The sequence below is a fragment of the Lucilia cuprina genome, chromosome 5 (assembly GCF_022045245.1).
Source record: "Lucilia cuprina isolate Lc7/37 chromosome 5, ASM2204524v1, whole genome shotgun sequence".
In the NCBI taxonomy this organism is placed as follows: Eukaryota; Metazoa; Arthropoda; class Insecta; order Diptera; family Calliphoridae; genus Lucilia; species Lucilia cuprina.
In genome coordinates, this window is record NC_060953.1 from 117368 (window position 1) to 139190 (window position 21823).

The 21823-nt window shown below is 29.2% G+C and overlaps 6 protein-coding genes across 7 annotated transcripts; 2 read left to right on the forward strand and 4 right to left on the reverse strand.

Moving 5' to 3' along the window:
* Window positions 1-1121: 1121 nt before the first annotated feature.
* LOC111690886 (cationic amino acid transporter 2) lies at window positions 1122-6775 on the reverse strand. 2 transcript variants are annotated; one of them, XM_046951666.1, is made up of 5 exons: window positions 6579-6775; window positions 3346-3713; window positions 2576-2836; window positions 1684-2469; window positions 1122-1615 (listed from the first exon to the last, which is right to left on the reverse strand). In XM_046951666.1, exons 1-5 carry the CDS (start codon window positions 6602-6604, stop codon window positions 1161-1163), a joined length of 1896 nt encoding a protein of 631 aa, XP_046807622.1. In that variant the 5' UTR covers window positions 6605-6775; the 3' UTR covers window positions 1122-1160. The 2 variants fall into 2 exon arrangements, with proteins under 2 accessions (XP_046807622.1, XP_046807621.1); XM_046951665.1 differs by lacking the exon at window positions 6579-6775 and adding an exon at window positions 5170-5397.
* Window positions 6776-9982: 3207 nt separating this feature from the next.
* Window positions 9983-11331, reverse strand: LOC111690904 (fibronectin-binding protein A). Its single transcript, XM_023453501.2, has one exon. It carries the CDS (start codon window positions 10804-10806, stop codon window positions 10120-10122), a length of 687 nt encoding a protein of 228 aa, XP_023309269.2. The 5' UTR covers window positions 10807-11331; the 3' UTR covers window positions 9983-10119.
* Window positions 11332-11743: 412 nt separating this feature from the next.
* LOC111690906 (fibrous sheath CABYR-binding protein) lies at window positions 11744-12668 on the forward strand. Its single transcript, XM_023453516.2, has one exon. The coding sequence runs from the start codon at window positions 11830-11832 to the stop codon at window positions 12466-12468; it is 639 nt and encodes a 212-aa protein (XP_023309284.2). The 5' UTR covers window positions 11744-11829; the 3' UTR covers window positions 12469-12668.
* Window positions 12669-13985: 1317 nt separating this feature from the next.
* Window positions 13986-14817, reverse strand: LOC111691030. The gene has a single exon (XM_023453654.2). The coding sequence runs from the start codon at window positions 14691-14693 to the stop codon at window positions 14106-14108; it is 588 nt and encodes a 195-aa protein (XP_023309422.2). The 5' UTR covers window positions 14694-14817; the 3' UTR covers window positions 13986-14105.
* A 1340-nt stretch (window positions 14818-16157) lies between these two features.
* On the reverse strand, window positions 16158-16984 carry LOC111691049. The gene has a single exon (XM_023453672.2). The coding sequence runs from the start codon at window positions 16894-16896 to the stop codon at window positions 16387-16389; it is 510 nt and encodes a 169-aa protein (XP_023309440.2). The 5' UTR covers window positions 16897-16984; the 3' UTR covers window positions 16158-16386.
* A 2716-nt stretch (window positions 16985-19700) lies between these two features.
* Window positions 19701-21256, forward strand: LOC111691058. The gene has a single exon (XM_023453685.2). The coding sequence runs from the start codon at window positions 19831-19833 to the stop codon at window positions 20809-20811; it is 981 nt and encodes a 326-aa protein (XP_023309453.2). The 5' UTR covers window positions 19701-19830; the 3' UTR covers window positions 20812-21256.
* The last annotated feature ends 567 nt before the right edge of the window (window positions 21257-21823 follow it).

Here is a 21823-nt window from a genome sequence, read left to right on the forward strand (position 1 = left end):
CTAAAAAATGAAGTGATCGCAGATTTTCACTATTTTCTTGATTAGAGCGTTATTTAAGGATCTACAGCCGATTTTATGTTTTCCATATAAAAAATTATTTTTGATCAAAAAATCAAGTGATCACAGATTTTCACTATTTTCTTGATTAGAGCGTTATTTAAGGATCTATCCTATAAAAATTAATTTTTATGAAAAAATCAAGTGATCACAGATTTTCACTATTTTCTTGATTAGATCGATATTTAAGGATCTACAGCCGATTTTATGTTTTTCATATAAAAATTCATTTTTTATCAAAAGATGTTTACTGTTGTCTTAATCAGAGCTGTTTTTAGAATCTACAGCCGATTTTATGTTTTTCATAAAAATGTTTTCGAAAAAAGTGATCACAGATTTTTATTGCTTTTTATTGCAGAGCAATAATATAAGTGATGACAAACTTTCACTTTTATCTTATACATATGCATTTATGTGTAAAGGTATATTCCTTATATCCGTCCAAAGATTGGCCTAATAACACATTATGCCTGAAAGTATGTAAACATTTTTATATGGCATGCTGAGACAATTCTTTCATTTTTATAGCATCAATTTTAATTGCAAGATTTTCTTTGAAATATATTTATTTCTAATTTTATTGATGCAAAAAATGTCCTTATTTTGTTATAGGGGTTTCTGCTTATCTATAATAAAACATGTTTGTAATTAGAAGAAATAGAAAACATTAGGAAAACTATATGAAATTGTCTTCGACAAACCAATAAAGTTAATTGTTATAAAAAAGTCGGGGCTTTATAAAAAAAAGTTTACGTAAAGTATATTTTTTGTTTTACTTCAGTTAAAATACGTAAATATCATGATACAACCATAGAAAGTTATAAAAAGTATATAAACTATTTTTTTTGAGAAAATAAATATATTTGTCTTTATAGTTTATTACTAATTTTACTAATAACTTATAAAATTATAAAAATGAATATTGTATAATAAAGTATTCGTGTAAAGTAAAACACAATATGTGCAGAATATGTTTCCGTCACATAAACATTATCATTTGGTAATGATTTTTAATGCATTTAAGTACATTTGTGAGTGAAAATTAGTTTCCGAACCGAATGCGGTTAAATTAATGCTTAAATTGAATATTCTTTAAAATACAATTAATTTGTGTTTTGCATCACCATTAGAGGGACTTGTGTGCTAAATCTTTCGTCATGTTGTAGAGATGAAATCGAATTTGTTTCACTTATTCCACGAGATTCTGAGTCGGCCAAAATCTTTAGTTCTCGACGACGTAAAGTACTATTACGAATACTGTAGGCAAAGAATATAACTAAGCCTATAGCAATCCAAATACTAAATCTGACCCAAGTCATAATATCCAATTTGATCATAAGATAAATGTTGATAAGCAATGAAAATCCTGGAACCCATGGAACAAAGGGAACTTTAAATGCAAGAGATGAGGATGCAACTGGTTGGCGTGATATTATAAATAATGTAATAAATAGGGACACCACAGTCAATACGAGCTTGATAATGTTAACCAATGATACCTCGGAGAAGTTTTCTTCAAATGTAGTCAATACTTGGGTTAATAAAATGCACTGAAGTACTGGAATAAAAAATAAAAAAGATATATTATGTTTTTGAAATTTTCTTTTTGTTTTTTAATTCACTTACCATATAAACATAACATGATGGTCACAATTCTGGCTGTCTTCTTTGTGGGTACTATTGACTTTGGTGAATTAAATAACATTTTCAAGAGACTACAGTGGGATTCATTGTTTTCTATTAATGTGCGGCCATTTGCTAAGTGACGACTATCTCTTCTCTCATCACTTTCATAGCGTAGAATCAGTACACATGCTGCCACCATAGAGTAGGCCAAGAATGTGCCTATAGACATCATGTTCATCAACTGTTTCAAGTTAAATATGGCTGCGAATGCCCCCGTTAGGAAGCCCGTCAGCAAAGTACTATTTAAAGGTGTTTTGTGTTTTGAACTAATTTCTCCCATGAATTTGAATAGTAAACCGTCATTTGCCATGGCATAGACAATACGAGGCAATGGGAACATAGAGCCCATAAGGCTGGTGCACATGGCGCAAATAGCTCCTATCGAGACAACATACTTGGCAAATGTCCAGCCATACATACTGAAAACATGTACCAAAGGTGCACTTTCATCTTGTTCGTAATAGGGTAACATCATGGTCAGAACAGTTGAAATACCAAAGTATGCCAGAAAGACCATAGCCAGGGATGTGATAACAGCAAATGGTATGGATTTTTTAGGATTTTTAGCTTCTTCGCCAGCAGTGGCAATACAATCAAAACCAATGAAACCATAAAAACATATTGCAGCACCTCTTATAATACCGGCAAAACCATACGGCGCAAATCCGCCGTCACCATAACCCTCTGGTACTGAAGATTTGGGTAGAGCCCAATTGCTGCTTGATACTAAAACCGTACAAAATAATTATTTATAAATAGATTTGTTTTGGGAAATTCTTTAGGATTATTTTTTTTTTAATTAACGCAAAACATATTTTTTTGTTTTACATACCTTTGAAAAGGCCTGCTCCAATGACAAATAAAACCACGCTTAAATTAAGTAGCGTGAATACAGTGTTGAGGCGTGTAGATTCCTTTGCTCCCATGGCTATTGCCCATGCAAATATAATGGTGACTCCAAAAGCAAATATATCGGGGTATTCATTGAGGCCATCTATATTCATTGGCAACTTTTCACTCAAAAAATTCTCCATAGCATGACCACAGAGATTATCCAAATACGCACTTAAACCTTTAACAACACTAGCCGAACCTGTAAAGGTATCGAAGATTAGATTTTATACAGACATAGACAAGGAAATGTGAAATGTCGCATGAAATTAAATACATTAAAACAAGCTTGGCACATGGTTTCGCTTATTAATAAAATAAATTGTCCAAACATTAATTAAAAATCATATAAATCAATCAACTCAATTAAATGTTGAACACTCAAAAAAAAAAAAAAGATGCCGTAATTTAATCTCAATTTTACAAGACAAAAAGTATTCTTTGTGCGTTATACAAATAAGTAAAATAAATAAATATTCGTAAGAAATTATTTCAATTCAAATAACTTAATATTGATTGATCTAACACATACATATTTACAGACATATTTATGTAGATAGTGGATATGTTTGTATATAAATTAATAAATACATACAAGCATTTTGCAAAAAAAGGCTTCAAGTTTATTGTTTTTTTTTTTTTTTTGAATTAAATATACATACGTCTACTTTTTCAATATTCATGAATATCATTTTATGGGACTTAACTTACCTATTGCATATTCCAGTATCAAATTCCAACCAATTATAAATGCAATGAACTCTCCAATTGTAACATAACTGTAGACATAAGCGGATCCCGCTCTAGGAACACGTGCACCAAACTCAGCATAACATAAGCCGGCAAAAATTGAGGCAATAGCAGCAATAAGAAAACTGAAAATCACAGCAGGGCCAGCATATATTTTTGCCACTTGTCCGGCCAATACATAGACACCAACACCGAGTGTAGACCCAATGCCAAGAGTCGTCAGATCAAAAGCCGATAGAACTTTTGCCAATTTAGACTCACTTGAATCTTCAATAGGTTTCTTACGACTTAACGTCTGATATATACTTTTGAATCCGGGAAAACGCATCCTAAAAAACACCCACAATTAAACAATGTTAAATAACTTTTTATTTTATTATAAAATATTTGTAAAACTATGTAAGTAAATAAACATTTTATCACGTCATTCTGTTTATTAGCGCATACATACATATGTATGTATTTCTTATAGTAGATTTTTCGATCACAAGTTTTGTTTTTACAATTATTTAATTAATTGTTTACAGTCTTTAAGAAAATGTTTAGCACAGAATAATGTGTTTAATTTACACTTTCTTGTTAATATGTGAAAATGCCTAAAAAATACATCAGCGTTTTTTCTTCAATATTCATATATGTATTTCTACTCTAATAGTGAAATATATTTTATAAAATTATGTCACTGCCATAATTAATAAATTTTATTTTTTTATTTTAAAATTTTGCTTTTAATTCCAAAAATTCTTTACCTTGATAAATTGTTTTTATTACTTTTAATTTTTCGACAATATTTTTTTACGCGCACTAGAAAAAGAACTGAACTGAAATTTTAAGGGATTTTTCTTTAAATACTATTGACGCTCAAAACAGTGTTGAATATATTTAATTGAATCTTCAATCTAAACTTACTTACGATCGAGGTGAAGTTGAATTTAATGCTTTGCATAACAAAACCAATTAACGCAAATTTCTTATTTTTATGAATTTCCACATTTCAGTTATATATTTATTATATAATTGTACATTTATTTAAAAGTATATTTATCCTATAACTATCCTGTAGAATCATATTTTTTATAATATATGTATTGTTTCATTGTTTTTTACGTTATTTCTCATATTAATTCGTACTTTTTTTAAAGGGAGTTAATCGGTTTTGCAATAGAGACATCCATTTATTGATTTAAACCAAACTCACTGAAAGCTTTTGTAATGTTTTCTTATGTGTTTTAGAGCAAAGTTGGGCTTTTTATCAAAAATATCGGCTTGCTTATCAATTATAGTATGTATAACAAAAAATTTAAATACAGTATGGACAAAATAAAAAGTGTTGCGAATATAATTTTGTTTACATGGGATTACCATTCGAATTGATTATTTAAATCAAATGCAGTTAGTGCTAAATAAAAACCACAACATATTCAATTTTTTTCTCCGTAAATCATTTTGGGAATATTTTTATCGTAAAGAAATATTAAAAAAATAACTGCAGTTAAACGAAATTTTATAAAATGAAGACTCTTTATATATAATTAAATTGTTTTCTTTTTTAAAATACAAATAGATATCTAGAAAAGTAAAAATAAAAATCAATAAAAAACGTACATGACAACTAAACATATATGTATATAAATACTTATTGTTTCTATTTTTAAAATAAATACATACGTAACATGAGTTCAAATTAATTTAGTTTGAATTGTGGCAGAAACATTTTTTAGATAAAAATTTTACATGTATAAATACTTGCTCAAACTACTAAGACATTTACTAATTGTATTTTACCCATTATTTTGTAAAAATTCTTCCATTTTAAAATTTATTTGTCTGGTATTATTTAATATCACAACATGAAGAAATGCATAAAAGGCACTTTTATTAGATTTTTTGAAGTTTCTTAGATAAAGTTACAATTGTTAAGGAAAACACGCGACATTATGCACCGGCAATTGTTTATGTTACTGCGAATGTTTAAACGTTTATGGAAATTATTAAGAACTGTTTAGTATATTTTAGATACAAGTTGTTTGCTGGTAGCTGTTGTTGGCACGACTAAAAAGAGAAACATAACAATTGAGTACTCATTTACTCAGTATTAAGAGCCTGTAGCTGAAAGAGTATTTAAGACATGAGTTGAATTCAGTATTGCCAAGTTATCATTTTTCATCAATCTGACAAAAAGGGAAGAACTTTTTATTATTCTAATCAAAAGGTCCTCCTCATAAAACATCTTTTTGTTACACTAAGAATAAAAATTCGTGTTAGACTAAGAATAAAAATTCGTTTCTATGTTACACCTTTTTGGAACTCTTCATCGTCATTTGATTCTTCTTAATTCTTAGAATTTATTTTTAAATTTTTTATTGGTTTGTGTTTTCTCTCAACTGAAATTATGAACTTTTTGTATTTATTGCATCAGCAAAAAGTTCGTTATTACCGTTTTCATTGTACGTTAATATCTGAGGAATTTTGGGAATTATTTTAAATTTTTTGAGTTTTTAGAAATAAAAGTGTTCGTAACTATATGTTTGATTATTTATTCAGTGTTAATTTACAGTAAATCCTACACAGAGATATTTTAAGTCTAAATTTAAGACTTTTATTATTAAATTTAATGGTCTGAAGTTGTTTTACTAAATAATTTTGTTTTGTTAAATTTATATATTTGATTTGAAGTGTAATTTTCAAAGTTAATTAACTTATTTCTTCTGCAAAGAAATTGGGCCATCCTAATGTAAATAGAAAAATAGCTTCCACTGAAAATGTCTGTGGAGTTAAATATCACAATCAAATATTTTTAATTTGCTTACATATAAATGCCAATATTCCAATTTAAAATTAACTAAATTATATAGATTTGCGATTTTTATTTAAGTTATTTCTAGGAAAATAGTTTACAGAATAGTTTGGTTGCGGTATATAGACAGATACATATGTATCTAGTCATGAGGGAAGTAAAATATAAATGTCGATATTTTTATTGACTTTTATTTTAATGAACGTACACGTAAACTAAACATAAACAAATACTTGAATTTATTGTTGCTATTTTTAAAATAAATACGTAACATGAGTTCAAATTAATTTTATATGAATTGTTTCAGAAATATTTTTAGATAAAAAAAATCACATGTACATATAAACATTTGCTCAAACTACCAACACACATTTAGGTATTTCAAACAATTTCTTACCCATTATTTTGTAAAAAATCTTCCATTTTAAACTATTTTTTTTTGTATTATTTAATATCACAAGTTGAAGAAATATTTAAAAAGCATTTATTAAATGTGTAAATAAAATAAAATTGTTATAGAATTACACGCGGCATAATGCACCGGCAAACGTTAATGAAACTTTATTTAGATTCGAGTGTCCGAACGTTTATGGAATTAATAAAGAACTGTTTGGTATCTTTTAGATACACGTTTTTTTTTGCAGACAGCTGTTGTGGGCACGACGGAAGATATTTTGGCTTAAAAGAGAATCGTAACAATTGGCTACTCATTTACTCAGAAAGAGTATTTAAGAATAGAGTTGCCAAGTCAAATTTCTTTTGTTTATAATTTTACAGCTAAAATCAATGTTTTATTAGTTGTCTTAGCTACAACAATATTAAATTTACCTGGTATCTTTTAAGGTATTTTTATTTTTATGTGGTTACTCTTCTCTATTATTTAATTTTTCTCTTTAGGGTTAATTTTCTCCTTAGACTTCTAATAGTTTGTTGTTTTCGCTCAAATGATGAACGTCTTGCGTTTATTGCATCAGCAATAAACGTTTCTGTAGGTAAATTATTATTGTACGTTTATATTTGAGTTTTTCAACCATTAAAGAAATAGCCATACAGAGGAGAATCGAAAAACTATTTGTAGAAATTATAGTACATATAGAATTGTTTTAAACATTCATTTTAATTTTTAACTTTAAATAGTGAAATTGAAGTAATAAAAGTGAAGAGTGCAATTCTTTAAAATATGTATGTAAAACAATTTAAAACAAATGTATGTATTTAGCCGGCAGTTCCGTCGTCACTTTGCAGTCCACAAGTAATCTGGGGAGTGGACACTGAAAAAAAACTTAACCTTTGGCCTGGCTTTCTAACTACCTCATGGTAATTTATGGAGTAACAATTAACTTCCTCGTAGGACAAGCACATATTAAAGTAGCTAGTAGGACTGTTCGGTCGAACTGCTGGGTATATATGTATGAATTTATTTATATATGCATTTTAATAATGCATTTGTAAGTATGTATGTGTATTTGTATATTTCTCATTCCCATCTATATATGTGCACACATGTGTAAATATAATTAGCCATTATAGCTTTATGCTAAAGCTGACCATTCAAACTGGGTGTGAAAAATTGTGTAGTTTGCTTTTAGGCAGTAAAATTAAAAAAAAACACAATATTGAATATAACCATCCGCATAAACATTTGCAAGATAATTTTCAAATGTATCTAAAAAGTACAATTGTATCAACTTTGCCTTACTTGAAAATGTAACTTTTTTGCTTTCAAAATCACAGCCTTTATTTCAGAAGTAGTAAAATATTAATGTTATAGTAACATTTAATTTGACTTAAATAATATTAAAAAGCCAAAAGAAATTATAAAATTTTAAAAAATTTACATCTTTGGAGATAAATAAATTATCTAAATAATTACATTCTTTTTTGTAAAATATAATGGAAGTACTGCTTTCGGCTACAAAATAAATCTATAATTTTAAAATTTATTATATTTAGAAATTCAAATTCAATCGTTTTAGAATTCGATCCTTACATCCATGAATAATTAAAAAAGATTTTTTAACTTTCAAAACACGTACTAATTTTTATTAACAGAAATTTAACAACATAATATATTTTTTGCAAATAGTTTTTTCTATTTTATGGGGTTTTTAACTTTTTTGGAATATAGCGACAAACGGCCATTTTTGGCCAAGTGTGTCTTGTAATTCCAGCTGTTCAATTTCGGAAGATTTATTGAGATTCTCGTAATATAAATTTTGAGGCTCTTGTAGAAACAAAGTTGACAAATATTTTTAAAGCTCAACTGACGGTATTCAACACAATTTCTTCAAAATTAAAATTTCCACTAGTAGTTTTATAATAGGTGGTATCATCGTTGGCGGCAAATCATTGTTCACTGTTGCAGTAGACAACTCAAATTGTATTTCCTGGCTAAATTCCGCTGCTGGATGTGGAGTTTGTTCTTGTCTAGCTAATCATTTAAAAATAATTTGTTGCAATTTATTATTTCTTCTCAAATTCAGTGGTTCCGCATGACTTAGGATCAAAAGGCTTATTAAAGCCAATAATTGTTTAAGTGATGTCATATTTTGTTAGTTTGGTTTTTTTAAACCTTAAAAGAACCTTTTTTGTAATAACTGTTTAATTATTCAATTCATATCTTTTATAATTTTTTTCTTTTTAATAACTGCACTTAAACAATTCATAATTTTTTTTAATAAAACATGTATATTATTTTTTTTGTTTTGGGTAATTGTTTAAAACTTCATTTAAATACATAAATTTTAAATGTGTATCAATATTATTTTTATTTTTATATGCACCCTATAAAAATTGGAAGTATAATGATTTTATTATTCAGCTTATAACACATCAAGGTATTGGTTAAAAATTTTAAGATCTATCCGTCTTTCCGACAGTTTAATTTTAAACACAATATAGATGTCTTGAAATTGAATTTATCTGATAGATATTATTATTTACACAAACATCGGTGTGTCTAGTTGTCGGTGTATAAGATTCGGTTCAGCCAAATATATCGTTCCCACTAATTATTATTATTTATTTAATTCTACAAAATGCTTTATTGAGTGAATATTTTTTTTGTTATTTTTAACAAATGTCTTTTGTTTTAAGTTGTGCATACTAATATTTATTTTTTATAAAGTTCAACAGTGTCTGAATGTTCACTGGCCTCTATTTTTTATAACACCATCTAATTCATTTTGATTGTTTTATTTCATTTTTAACCAGAAGAAAACAATTGATATGTATATATTGTAGGGTGTCAAGATATGTGATTTTTTTAATATTTTGAAAATCAATGGACAAACATGTTTTATAATTGAACTTTTTAGTCGATTTGAGATTATTTAATGCCTTCAGAATTGTTTTATTTTTACTTTAGTACGTATAGTTCTGAAGTACTTTTCCTAACAATAAAAAATTTACAAATATGGAATATATTTGTTTTTTTATTATGTACAATACATACATATGTATATGCATTAAGTATTAATTTTTTATATAAAAACAATAAAACAATGTTTAATGTTATTATATAAGGATTTTTTAATATTAATTTTCAAGTTTTCTTATATCACAATCATAATATCATGACTTTCGTTAGTCAACCTTTATTCAAGGTTTTAATATAAATTTTGTTTGTATTAAAATTGTTTTTATAATCGTTAAATGAAATAATCATCTTTTCTAGTCTAAACTTGTCACAAATTATCTCTGGGTACCAAAAATTCATATAGGAATCAACAACTTCCAAATGAAGTGAACAAATTAAACTTTAATGCTTCTTTTTTTACGCGAGTAGAAAACAAAATTACATTAAAATTTTTAATATTTTTTTTATTTTAAAAAATACAACATAAAGTGAAAACTTAACAATTCGTAATTAATAAGGAAACTCGTAATATTTGGTTCTGCAATCGTTTGAATGTAAATTATATGTTACAACACTTTTTCTAATGCAAAGTGTAAATGAGAACTGGTTCTGAATGTATAATCTCCACAGTATTAAATCGTGGTTGCACAGGTGCACTGCGCTGGCGCAATGCAGCAGAACGTGAGCGTTTAGCGGGAACACGGGAGCGAAGTGGTGCAGATCGTGAACGAGCACGAATATTCTTATTTCTGGGTTGAATAAGATTTTCGGAAACTAAATTACTTTCGGATTGGGGAATTTCTTCAGCTTCTGGCTCTTCGATGGCAGGTTGATCATCGGTTGTGGGTGGACCATAAGTATTATCTGGCTCAGTTATTGCTGGAACTTCTTCGGCTTCGGGTGGACCATAAGTTTCATCAGGTGTAGGCTCTGGGGGACCATAGGTTTCATCGGGTGTTTGTTCTGGTGGACCATAAGTTTGATCGGGTGTTGGTTCTGGTGGACCGTAGGTATCAGCAGGTTCTGCAACAGGTGCTTCAGTTTCGGTTGGTAAATCAAAAGGAATTTCTGGAGTCACGCCAGCCGGTGGATATGGGGCCGAAGAAAGTGCTGCCTCTGAAGCCTGTTCTTGGCGAGCCAATACTTTTCTATTGTTTTTTATTTTCAAACTGCCGAAACGTTTCGATTGTCTAAAGCGTGGAGGTTCAGCAGCGACCAAAGCCAATGCAATGGCAATAATTACAACAGTTGTGTAAAACTTGGCCATGTTAATGATTTCTGCTTCTAGTGTCGTTGTTCTTTTCTAGTTGTCTGTTGTAAGTGATGTGATGTTCTGATGGTTTAATAATTTGCCTTTTATACTACAATGTTAAATTACCTCTAGTCATTGATTGTTTTGACATTAAATTAAATTTGTTTATACTTTACTATTTTGCCAACTAGTGTCAATGACAAATAAATTTTGGTTACATTTAGTAGGTAAACAAGCAACGTAGTAGCATTTAGTATATCGTATTTGGAAGCAACTTAACTTTAGCATACATTATTATTTCTTATTAAATTTTTAATGTTCAACTTTGAATTTTATTTCTCATGGGCTCTACGTGACCATAAATATTTAGTTGAACATTTTATAATATCAAGGGCTCGTTAGACTTTTCTTTATAGATAGAATATCATTTTAAAATTCTCATACATTTTGAAATTAATTAAAGTTCTGGGCAAGAACACTTTCACATTTTCTAAACAATTGAACTAAGTAGAAAATACTTTTCGAAAGGATACAAGCGTTTATACATAATTATTTTTTATATCAATTTCTATTGGAATATTTAGCGGTCTTTGTACAAAGCAAGTCTTAAGCAACGTCATTTCCACCTGCTTTTGGGAACTATAGCCTGTAACTCTCATTAATATTCTAGTGGTATGACAGCCAAAACAAAGTGTCGCACCACATAATTTAATAGCATAATTAATTTTGTTTATTAATCATGGATGTGTGTATGTGCCATTCTATAGATACAAACACAGTCATAGCACATGGACATATTAAGAGTTCATACTATTTATGTACGTACATATATACATATGTATGTATGAATAAGAAATGCCAAAATAATAAAATGTTTATTTAAAGTTCCCTTAAATGAACTGCTTATGTTAGAAAAGGTTTAGTACGTTCGTATAAAATAAACAAGAATTTTTTGAAATCATATCAGTTAACGATTAGAAACAGCGAAGGCAGCAATATACTTATCTCTAAAGGATTGAAGAAGTTACAACATTAGTAATGGCACAATTTAAAAAGATTTCATTGATTATCTTGGTCTTGGCTATTGTAGCCTGTTCTGCTGAACCAGCTAGATATCGCCAACGTCTGGCTGCTAAGAAATTGCAGCCTTTGAGACAACGCCCAGCAGTACAACAGAAACGTGTTTTAGCTAGACAAGAAGCTGTAACACCTTATCCTACTGCTGATGAATTGAAACCAGAAGTTCCCTTTGAAGAGGGAAACCAACCCGATGAAGTATATGGACCTCCCGATGAGACTTATGGTCCTCCCGAACTTGATGAAACTCCTGCCGATCAATTGCCTTCAGAAGAGGCTCCCGAAGAATTTGCTCCTAATCCCGATGCTGAAGAATTCCAACCCGCTGAAGAAGAGTCTGTGGCCCCTGTAGAGGAAGAGCAAGTCTCCAGACTAACAAGCAGAAGAAAATCAAACAAGAAAAACATTTCATCCCGCTTGGTCCAAAAGAAGAAAACTCAAAAATCCCAACGTTTGGTAGTTGCTCCTGCTCCAGTTGTAGCACCCGCTGCCACAGTACCTGTCGCATTGCCTTTTGCCACCCCTTACACTGCCCAATCTCAGCAATACTTTCTTCTAAACCAACCTTTTGCTTACACTGCCCAATATCAAGCTTGGTAAAACAAAGTTCAAGTGATTGGTTAACAAAAGAAACCAAAGATATTTAGTCAATTTATTAAATTAGTCAGTTTGTTTATGTTCAAACCACAAAAACAAAATATTGTAGCAAATCCTTCCAATTAACTCATACACATATGAAAACAAATTATATAAAATGTGCCGTTAATAAATCTTAAGAGAGAAACGAATTAAATACGAAATCATGTGTTACTTTTCATTCGTATATTTTTGTTTATAATTTTTTCTTTTTCTGAACAAATTGTTCTTTCCAATCAAAGTAGAATCTTGGGGGTTTTACTTTTTCAAACATTAAGTGGGCATTTTATCGAAAGCTTTTCAAAAATATAAGTACAATTTTATTTAGAATTTATCTAAATTTAAATAAAATAATGTAAGAATTCTACAAATTAATATTTTATTAATCATTAACCCTTGTATTCATAAATATATTGGTCGCTTATTTTAGGTGTACTACGAACATTTTCTATACAAAATTCTTAAAATAAACCATCAATAACTTTATTGAGTAATTATAAATATGAGAGTTAGTTTCTATTGCCCTCTATTAAACATTCCATCAATACAGTAGGTGTAGAACTTTAATCTTTTTATTTATACTTATGTACGTATCTCCATATGAAACTGAAACGGTCCTAACTAATTAAAATCGATTTTATTTTTGATTTTAATGTGTTGTATCAGAACAAATGTCCACAAAAAGTTTTAGATGACGATATGTTTGTATGTACACAGTTATTTATTTCATCACTTTTCACCTGGCTTTGAGGTTCTGTAAATTCTGTTTAGTAGTACATGTACAAATAGTAAAATAAATATTTTTTTAATAATTTGAATTTTTAATATTCCTTTTGCCGTGATTTTATATTATAATTACATATAATAGTTTAAAAACTTGTCACACTGAACACACTCTGTTGTTATCATACAGGTAATTGCAAACATTCACACGCATTCTAGTCAATTGCGTTCTAGTTAAATACTGTTTAACCTTGTTTATTCTGACAGAATTTATGTACGATCATATTAACTTACGAATGCAATAAAATAAAACCATATTTATTTAACTCTAAAGACTGACTACTTACTTAACTCCTTACTGAAAAGTACATTATTTATATAACCACTTACTTTTCAACGTAAGTTTTTGCTGGGATTAATTAGGAGAAAACAAAAACTCGTCTTAAATATTGATCACCAATTCATATATGAATAATATTGGTTGGAAAAACCTTTACATACATACATACATACATACATACATACATACATACATACATACATACATACATACATACATACATACATACATACATACATATAGTACTTTTCTATATTTTGACAGTGCTTTTATTTTTTATAATATTTAATTTAAGCAGATGAATGTATGCATATGTATGTACCCCATTTTTGAAGAAGTGATAAGAAATTAATCAAAGGTTGGGGCTTTTTTGAAACTGTAAAAATTATATTTCTGAATAATCAGCTAAACCAATTAATAGATTTTAACATGGTATTGTTTATATTTATATTAAAAATATATAAATTCACTTGAGTATTTAACAATATTTACTTAAAGTACTTTAAAACTATGTTTATTAGTGTCTGGAAGGGGCCTTTTAACCGAAAAAGGAACCTCTAGAGCTTTGAGCGCCAGCGAAATTGTTGGTTGTGCCATTGCGCTGTGCTTCTATCGCTTGATAATTAATAAACCAAAATGGCCTTTTATCGATGGGAATCCGATTTAACTGGTCGATCAATAATTGATCACCATGGGCATCTAAAGGTACACCTGGTCGCTGACTTGCAGATGACGAAGGGTTTGATGAAGATGATGGTGATATGGTATTGGTATTGTCATCGCCGAATCGATCCTCAAATACGACAGACGTACCAATATTGTTGTTATTTGATGGTCTTGTTAAAGCCGTGTATACAGATTCTGGAAATACAACTGGATAACCTACTGGAGGTTTTTGTGTTTGTCCAAATGGTATTTGATTGGGGACGGTTGGAACATCTGCACTACCAAAACGATTTTGTATGTCTGTATTCGTGGGTGTGGTTGAATGATATTTATCTTTTTGATTTAAACCATTTGTAGGGCGACTGCCAGCAAATGAAGGCCTTTGGGCCCAGCTAGAGGGCATGACTAATAGCGTAATTACCACAATACCGATTCGGTGGTTTTTTATAATTTTAGCCATGTTAAAATTAAACACAATTATTTTAATAAATAATATTTTGTTTTTAAGTTTGTTAAAAAAATGATCGTAAAATCAAAACTCGTTTATATTAAAAAAAATATTCGCGCTGTATACAATTAATAAAAACTGAAATTATGCGTTTTGTTTTTGTAGCTATGGATTTTATATAATTGATACTTTCACGTCTTGAAGTAAACTAAAATGAGCTCAACACTTTGTTTATTTATAAATACAAATCTCGTAAAATATATATATATATATTTTTTTTTTGAAAACTCTCATCTCTTTTTGTTTATTAATATTATTTTAAGCCTGCAAAATTTGTTACTCATCTTTAAGATCACAGCACTACTTGCAAATACGTCTCTAACAGACGGCCAGACAGACAAGCAGACTGGTAGCCCTCGTTTTTGTTTTATTTTACATTGATTGTTTTGTTTATCTCTTGTTTTTGTGTGAATACCCTACGCAAGGCGAACAATGTCAATAGATCTTATATATACATGACACAAATAGTTTATTTCTAATAGGTGAATAACATTAAAATAAAATATTTGTTATAAATATCAGTCAAAAGAAATATTTGGACATCTATAGGAAATTCTTTGACATAAATGTGAAAATTTAAAATTTATATAAAAAAGACAAATTTGTCTAATTTTATGAGATCACTGTGTTTTAAATGCGACTTGGCATCCCTGCTCACAAACATATGTATTTCATAGTAAAAAATATTAAGAGAATAATTCAAACATCTAAGTATCTGGTTTGGGTTTTATTTCTTTGCGGTTTTGGGATATTCCCAAGCAACAAAACCAACAACTACGTCAACATCAAGACGCGAGCAAAACGAAAGAGTACATTGAAAAAAAAAACACGAAATTAATAAGCAAAGTAAAAATATAAAAAATATACATAAGTATATTTGATAGTACTTCACACAAACGTACATTCGTATGAATATTTATTGTTTTAATTAAGCAAAAGCAAGCGGCTTTTATGATCGTGCTTTTTCCAAAAACAAAAGGCAACGCGCACTCCTTTAATTTGAAATGATGAAAATGTAAATAATGATGATTAATATTAAAATAACCACAAACTATGACGTAGATAATTTTTGAAAAAATCCTATGAGTACATTAAGATTCTTCAAAAAAAAAAATTAATTCTGTAAGTTTTAAATGTTTACAACATAAACAAAGTATATAATATTATGTACATACATTGATGGGCATTCATTTGCACGCACTACTTTAAAACAGTTTTTTTCACATAAATTCAGATTTATAGTGGTATTTATAAACATTTATCACAGGTTTATAGAACAAATTTTTAATGAAAATTTGACAACTATTTATGAATAAGACCTTTATTATAAGTATATTTATCGATGCACCTAGAGAAAGAGTTAGCCAAGACCTTTAAATTTATCAGCCGGAAAACCACAATAAATCAAATAAGTGATTTTTTTTAAAAAGCTCATTTTATTTTAATAAAATTCGTTTAAATTAATATCTAGTATCATATCGAAAAAAATTCTAGTGAATAGAATAAGCGGGCGTTGTAGTAGTAATAGGCAGCAGTAGTGTCGAATTAGTTTGGGGATTTGTTTTTTTTAAAATTTCGAAAATCTTCTAAACTTCCCCTGAAGAAATGAGGGTGAAGTAAAGACATTTTCTAATTAACCAGCAAATTAAGCAGAACGTTTTGGTTTGGCAGCACGCAATTTAGCTAAACGAGCTTGACGGTAGGCAGCCTTACGACGAGCTTGAACTAAACGAGCTTGACGTTGTCTTTGACGGGCCAAAGTGACTTCAGCAGGTAATTGATTGGCTTCGATTTCTGGTGGGCCATAAACTTCATCGGGAGTGTTGTAGAGAACGGATTCTTCGGGAGGTCCATAAACCTCATCGGGAATGGGTTCGTTGGCAGCACCTTCGGCAGCTTCATCAGCAGGAAATACTTCTTCCTCATCCACAACAGCGGATTCATCGACAGGAGCAGGAGCGGCTTCTTCAAATGGAATTTCTGGTTTCAATTCGTCGGCTAAAGGATAAGGTGTAATTGGTTCTTCGACTTCTTGGCGCGCCAATTGACGATTGCGTTGTAAACGACCTGAGCGAACTCTTTGCCTTTGGGCTTCACAGCTGAATACAGCCAAGACCACCAAAAGTAAAACAAGAGCAAATTGGAATTTGGCCATTTTCAATTAAAACAAACTTCTTAAAGCTGGTTAATTTTCAGATTATGTGTGTGTAGCTTTGGCTAAGCCTGGAGCAACTGATAACGTTCTCAGTTTCGCCGTCTCATTTATACTCGTCGAAACATCTAAGCGTTGTTGAGCTTGTTAAGATCCTTATTTGTGGCCGCTATTGCCTTGATTGGTTATCATGGACATTTACGGTAAAAACCAAGCAAATTCTCATTCATTCATTGATGACAATTAAAGTTATGCTGATTTTATGGGCTAACGTGACAAAAATCCCATACAAATCGAATAGAATGCAAAAACACACACTCGCACATTTATTGAACATTCATATAGCATATGCAATTATTTACTATATACATACTCCACTTACTTAACCATAAATCACATTCCAAAAAACACACACAAAACACTGGCTACTAAACTAGAGCCAAGTCAACAATAATAAACACGACAAATATCCAAAATGCAGTACAAAATAGAAAAAATCAAACAATTTCAATTAGCAATTAATGTCATAAACAAATAGTAGACAAATTTCAAATTCACCGGAAATCATAGTGATGGTTCCTTTTTGCCAAAAAGCAATATTTTGCAACGGGGAGATGCTAATTCAGGCAAAGTGTCTGCATCGAGTAGAATATAATGGGAAACAATTTAGTGTAACACACACTAGTATGTCCAGTGTGATACATACACATGTATGGCTGTTCTATTATAAGCAAGCACACTTACATGCACATATGTACATACTTATATGAACATATGTGTAAGTTTACTATTTCATAGTTTGGAACAATTTGAATTTTGGTTTTTGTGAGTTTGAAAGTCTAAATAAATGGAATAAACTGAATGAATTTGGAAAATAACATGTATGTATGTACGTATACTTAAACAAAAACTTGTAATAAACTAAAATTTGCAATCTTCAAACTTAAAACAAGAAGTATTGCTTCTTAAATTAGTAGACCTCTTCAATATTTATGAATTAAACTAATGGCCACTAGTTTTTTACAATATTGTCTAATTTGTCCATTGATAATATAATTAATTTATGGATAATATAATGCCACTAAATTTGAATGGAAATATGCATTAATAAATGTTTTTATTTTCACTACTATTCTATTAAACAAATCAGAATATAATGCTGTTTAATGCAATTCATTATACAATTAAACATTTTTTTAACAGTAGATATTTTCTATTACAAAAATAATTACAAAGGTGCATTCTTTTGAAGGTCATGGGGGGATGTCATGTTAAGTTTTATTATCGAAATGCATGTAAAATCCTAATGATTAGTTTGAATAAAACACCTTATAAATTAAATACACTTTGTATGCAAAATTAACAAAAAATCATACTAACATACATATATATAGATATATAAGGGTGCTCCTTTAAAAACAATAATTGATATAATTCAATTAGGATTTATTTTTTATCTTTAATAATAAGAAGCTATGTTTATAATAATGAAAGAGAAAACTATAATTATTTTTACATTTATAATCTTATATTAATATATTTATTAATAACTAGTCAACGGGTAACACCCTACATTCAGTAGATATCAGCAAATAGTACACAATTAAAGTCATAAACAAACAAACTAACGAATAATCACAGAAGCAATTTAATTTTACCACATACTTATGCTTTTAATAACAAAATTATAACAAACACATAGAATGAAATGAAAATGACTTTATGTATGTATGAATGTAAAGGTATTAGGGTATTCAATTATAATTTTAAAATATTAAACTATTTGTTTCTAGTATTTTTTTTAATTTTCCAATAAAAAATATAATTGTTATATTAATTAACGAAATTTTTCATAATGAAATTTGAACTACTAACTAAATTGGTAATTTTATTTGTTATATTAAATTTTGAAACATATAATTTATCTATTCGATGTTTGAATACCCTAATATATGTGTTTAACTAACAAGACACGTACGACATACGCATATCAACACTAATACTAACGATAAACGCAGAAACAAACTCAAACCTAAAATCAAATACAAGTAATAATAATAATAACAACAACAAGAACAAAGCCTCAAAACCAAATTGAATAAAATTTACACGCAGACACACTCGATATAAACACCCACAAACGATTCGAATAAACTCATACATATAAAATTCTTGAACATTAAATAATATAATGATTGCCTTTCTGCTGCCTCCTATATTTGTAAAACATTCATAAAAACAAAACTAATGTCTAGAATTATTAATAAATATATGTATGTAGGAACAGACAATAGCAATATAAGTAATAATTGAATAATTGTATGAAAATAAGCAACCACTTATCGAATTTGACATACCCTACCTATTTGTGTTCGTCTTAATCAATTTGCAATTAGTTATAATATTCAATTTGTAACGAAAATTTCACTTAAAGAAGATATTTATTTTTTCACATTAGAAATAAGAATATTTTCAAATATTTCCTAAACGCACACACGCCTAAGTATGTAATTAATATTTACATATGTAGGTATGTGTGTATATGTATATTATGGGTAACATATAAAACGACCAATTTCATATACCTTAAACCCTGTTTTAACATTATCAAACTGAGTAATGACACTAATGATACACGTAATATTGGATTTATGCCAATTTTGGAAAAGACGCCATTCATAACTCAGACTTTCGGTTTCATTGTGGAATATTCAAATGAGCATTTAGAATAGAACGAAGTGAAACAGAAAACAAATCATTTATATATTTTTTAATTGTATTTCGATATTTTAATGAAAATTTCTATAAAACTAATGAGTTTTGGGTGAAATAAAATTAGTCTGTTTCAATTTTTTGATTAATAAATCAACAACAACTGAGAGTGTCGTCTATAAGGATCTTAAAAATTGTTTGCTTTGTTCGCAAGAAATCTTAAACATGATTGTGATTAATAAAAGTAATATAAAGTGTCTTTGGCTATTGGTGTTAATTTCGTTCATTTGTTTGGCAAATGCACGACAAATTCGCTACAGCCGTTATAATACAGAAGTGATAGAAGATAATGTGGAGAAACAGAACAGCACTAATGTTACTGATAATCAAACTGTAGATGATGACAGTGAAATTGAAGCAACAGTGCGAGAAATTAAACTGGCACCATATCCTGCAAGTGGCTACAGACCATCAAGAGCATTTCCTTTGCCAAACGAGGAAGCCGCGAGAAATACACAAAGTGATATTGAAGCACAAGTTACAGATGAATCGTCAGTTGCATCAACAACCGAGACTATAGATTTCACCACAACGACGCTGGGATATGAAGACGAGACAACTACTACTAACATTATAACTGAAGATAACCTAAATGAAGATGATAGTGAAAAAGTGGAAAGTGGAGATGATGTAATGGCAGAAACGGAAGCACCCAAGGCTCCTTATCCTCCAGCTGGCTTTCAGCCTAGAATACCTTTCTTGTTGCCTACAGACTTTTCGTTGAAAAGCGAGCAGCAACTGAAAGAGGAAGAAAACTTAACAGAAATTCCTTACGAAGATACTACTGAATTACCGGCTGAAATTGAGATTAAAGCACCTTATCCAGCAGCTGGATATCGGCCATCTAAAGCATTCCTCCTACCATCGGAACAATTACAATTAGAAGCAGAAAAGAAAAATGATTCAAAACCTCAAAATGATAACAGTAATCATCCGGTGTGTGGTTCCAGTACTAATCCATTGGCTCCAAAGCCCATAGATGGCGAAAAAGAAGATCCGGATTCGGAGTCCATTAATGTTAATGTCCAAACTCAACAAAGATCTCAAGAACAACGAGCTGTCGTAATACCAGTACGTTTTTCGGTGCATCCCCTTCTGCTTACCAGACCTCTTGTCTACAGTGCTCCCATAGCAGCAACATGGTAAATCATTTAAGGAATTTTTATTGAATTTTCCTTAAAAAAGGTTTTGAATCTAACATTTTTCAGTATTTCACTTAAATTTCTTCTGTTAAGTTTATATTTTTTTACACTTTTTATTATTATTTTTTTTAATAAGTTTATGCAAAATGTAACACAATATACATGCTATATTTTATATTAAAAAAACAACAACAAACATTGTTTGAATATAAAATTGTATTTTTTCGAAATTAACATATTTGTCGTTTTAATTTCAGTTTTCTAGGTCAGTATAACACTAATACTAACAGCGAATTTCAAAATGTACACATCTACTTTTTGTATCTCAATTTAAATTTAGACAGATAAATCCGTATCATATGTACATATGTATGTATATGTATTTGTAACTGTATGCATGTATTTATTGACAATCAAACCATAGCAATCTGTGTTTATGTGTGTGTATAAGATCCACCATTAGAACGGAAGTAGGAAGTCATTTGTATTCGAAAATAACATAAAAAACAGAAAAAAAAAACAAATAACGTGTTGCATACAAATTATTTAGTTTTTCGTGTTTGTTTTTGGGGGCTTTTTATTTCTTCTATTTTGGCATGAAAGGAATATTTTGGTTATATATTTTTTTGTATTATTGTTTTCAATTTCTGTTGTGTTTTGGACTTTGGCAACTAAAGTATATTTTTGTTCTTGTATAAACATAACTACAACTACAACAGCAAATTACTTTATATAAATGAAATAAATATGTATATGTAATTATGGAATAACCCAATATACGTAGTGTTCAACCGATAATTATGTTTTAAGATTTCTTAACTATTAATTCGCAGATTTGAGAAAAGTTTTTGTATTGAAAAGAAAAATTAAAATTTTGTCGTGGTGGTGGGTGATATTAGACCAATTAAATAAAAATTAACTTATTTTAAACATTGCAAAATAAATTAAAATATATAGCTGACTCTGTCACTATATTATGTCTTTGCTATATTAATCTTATATAAAATATAGAAATT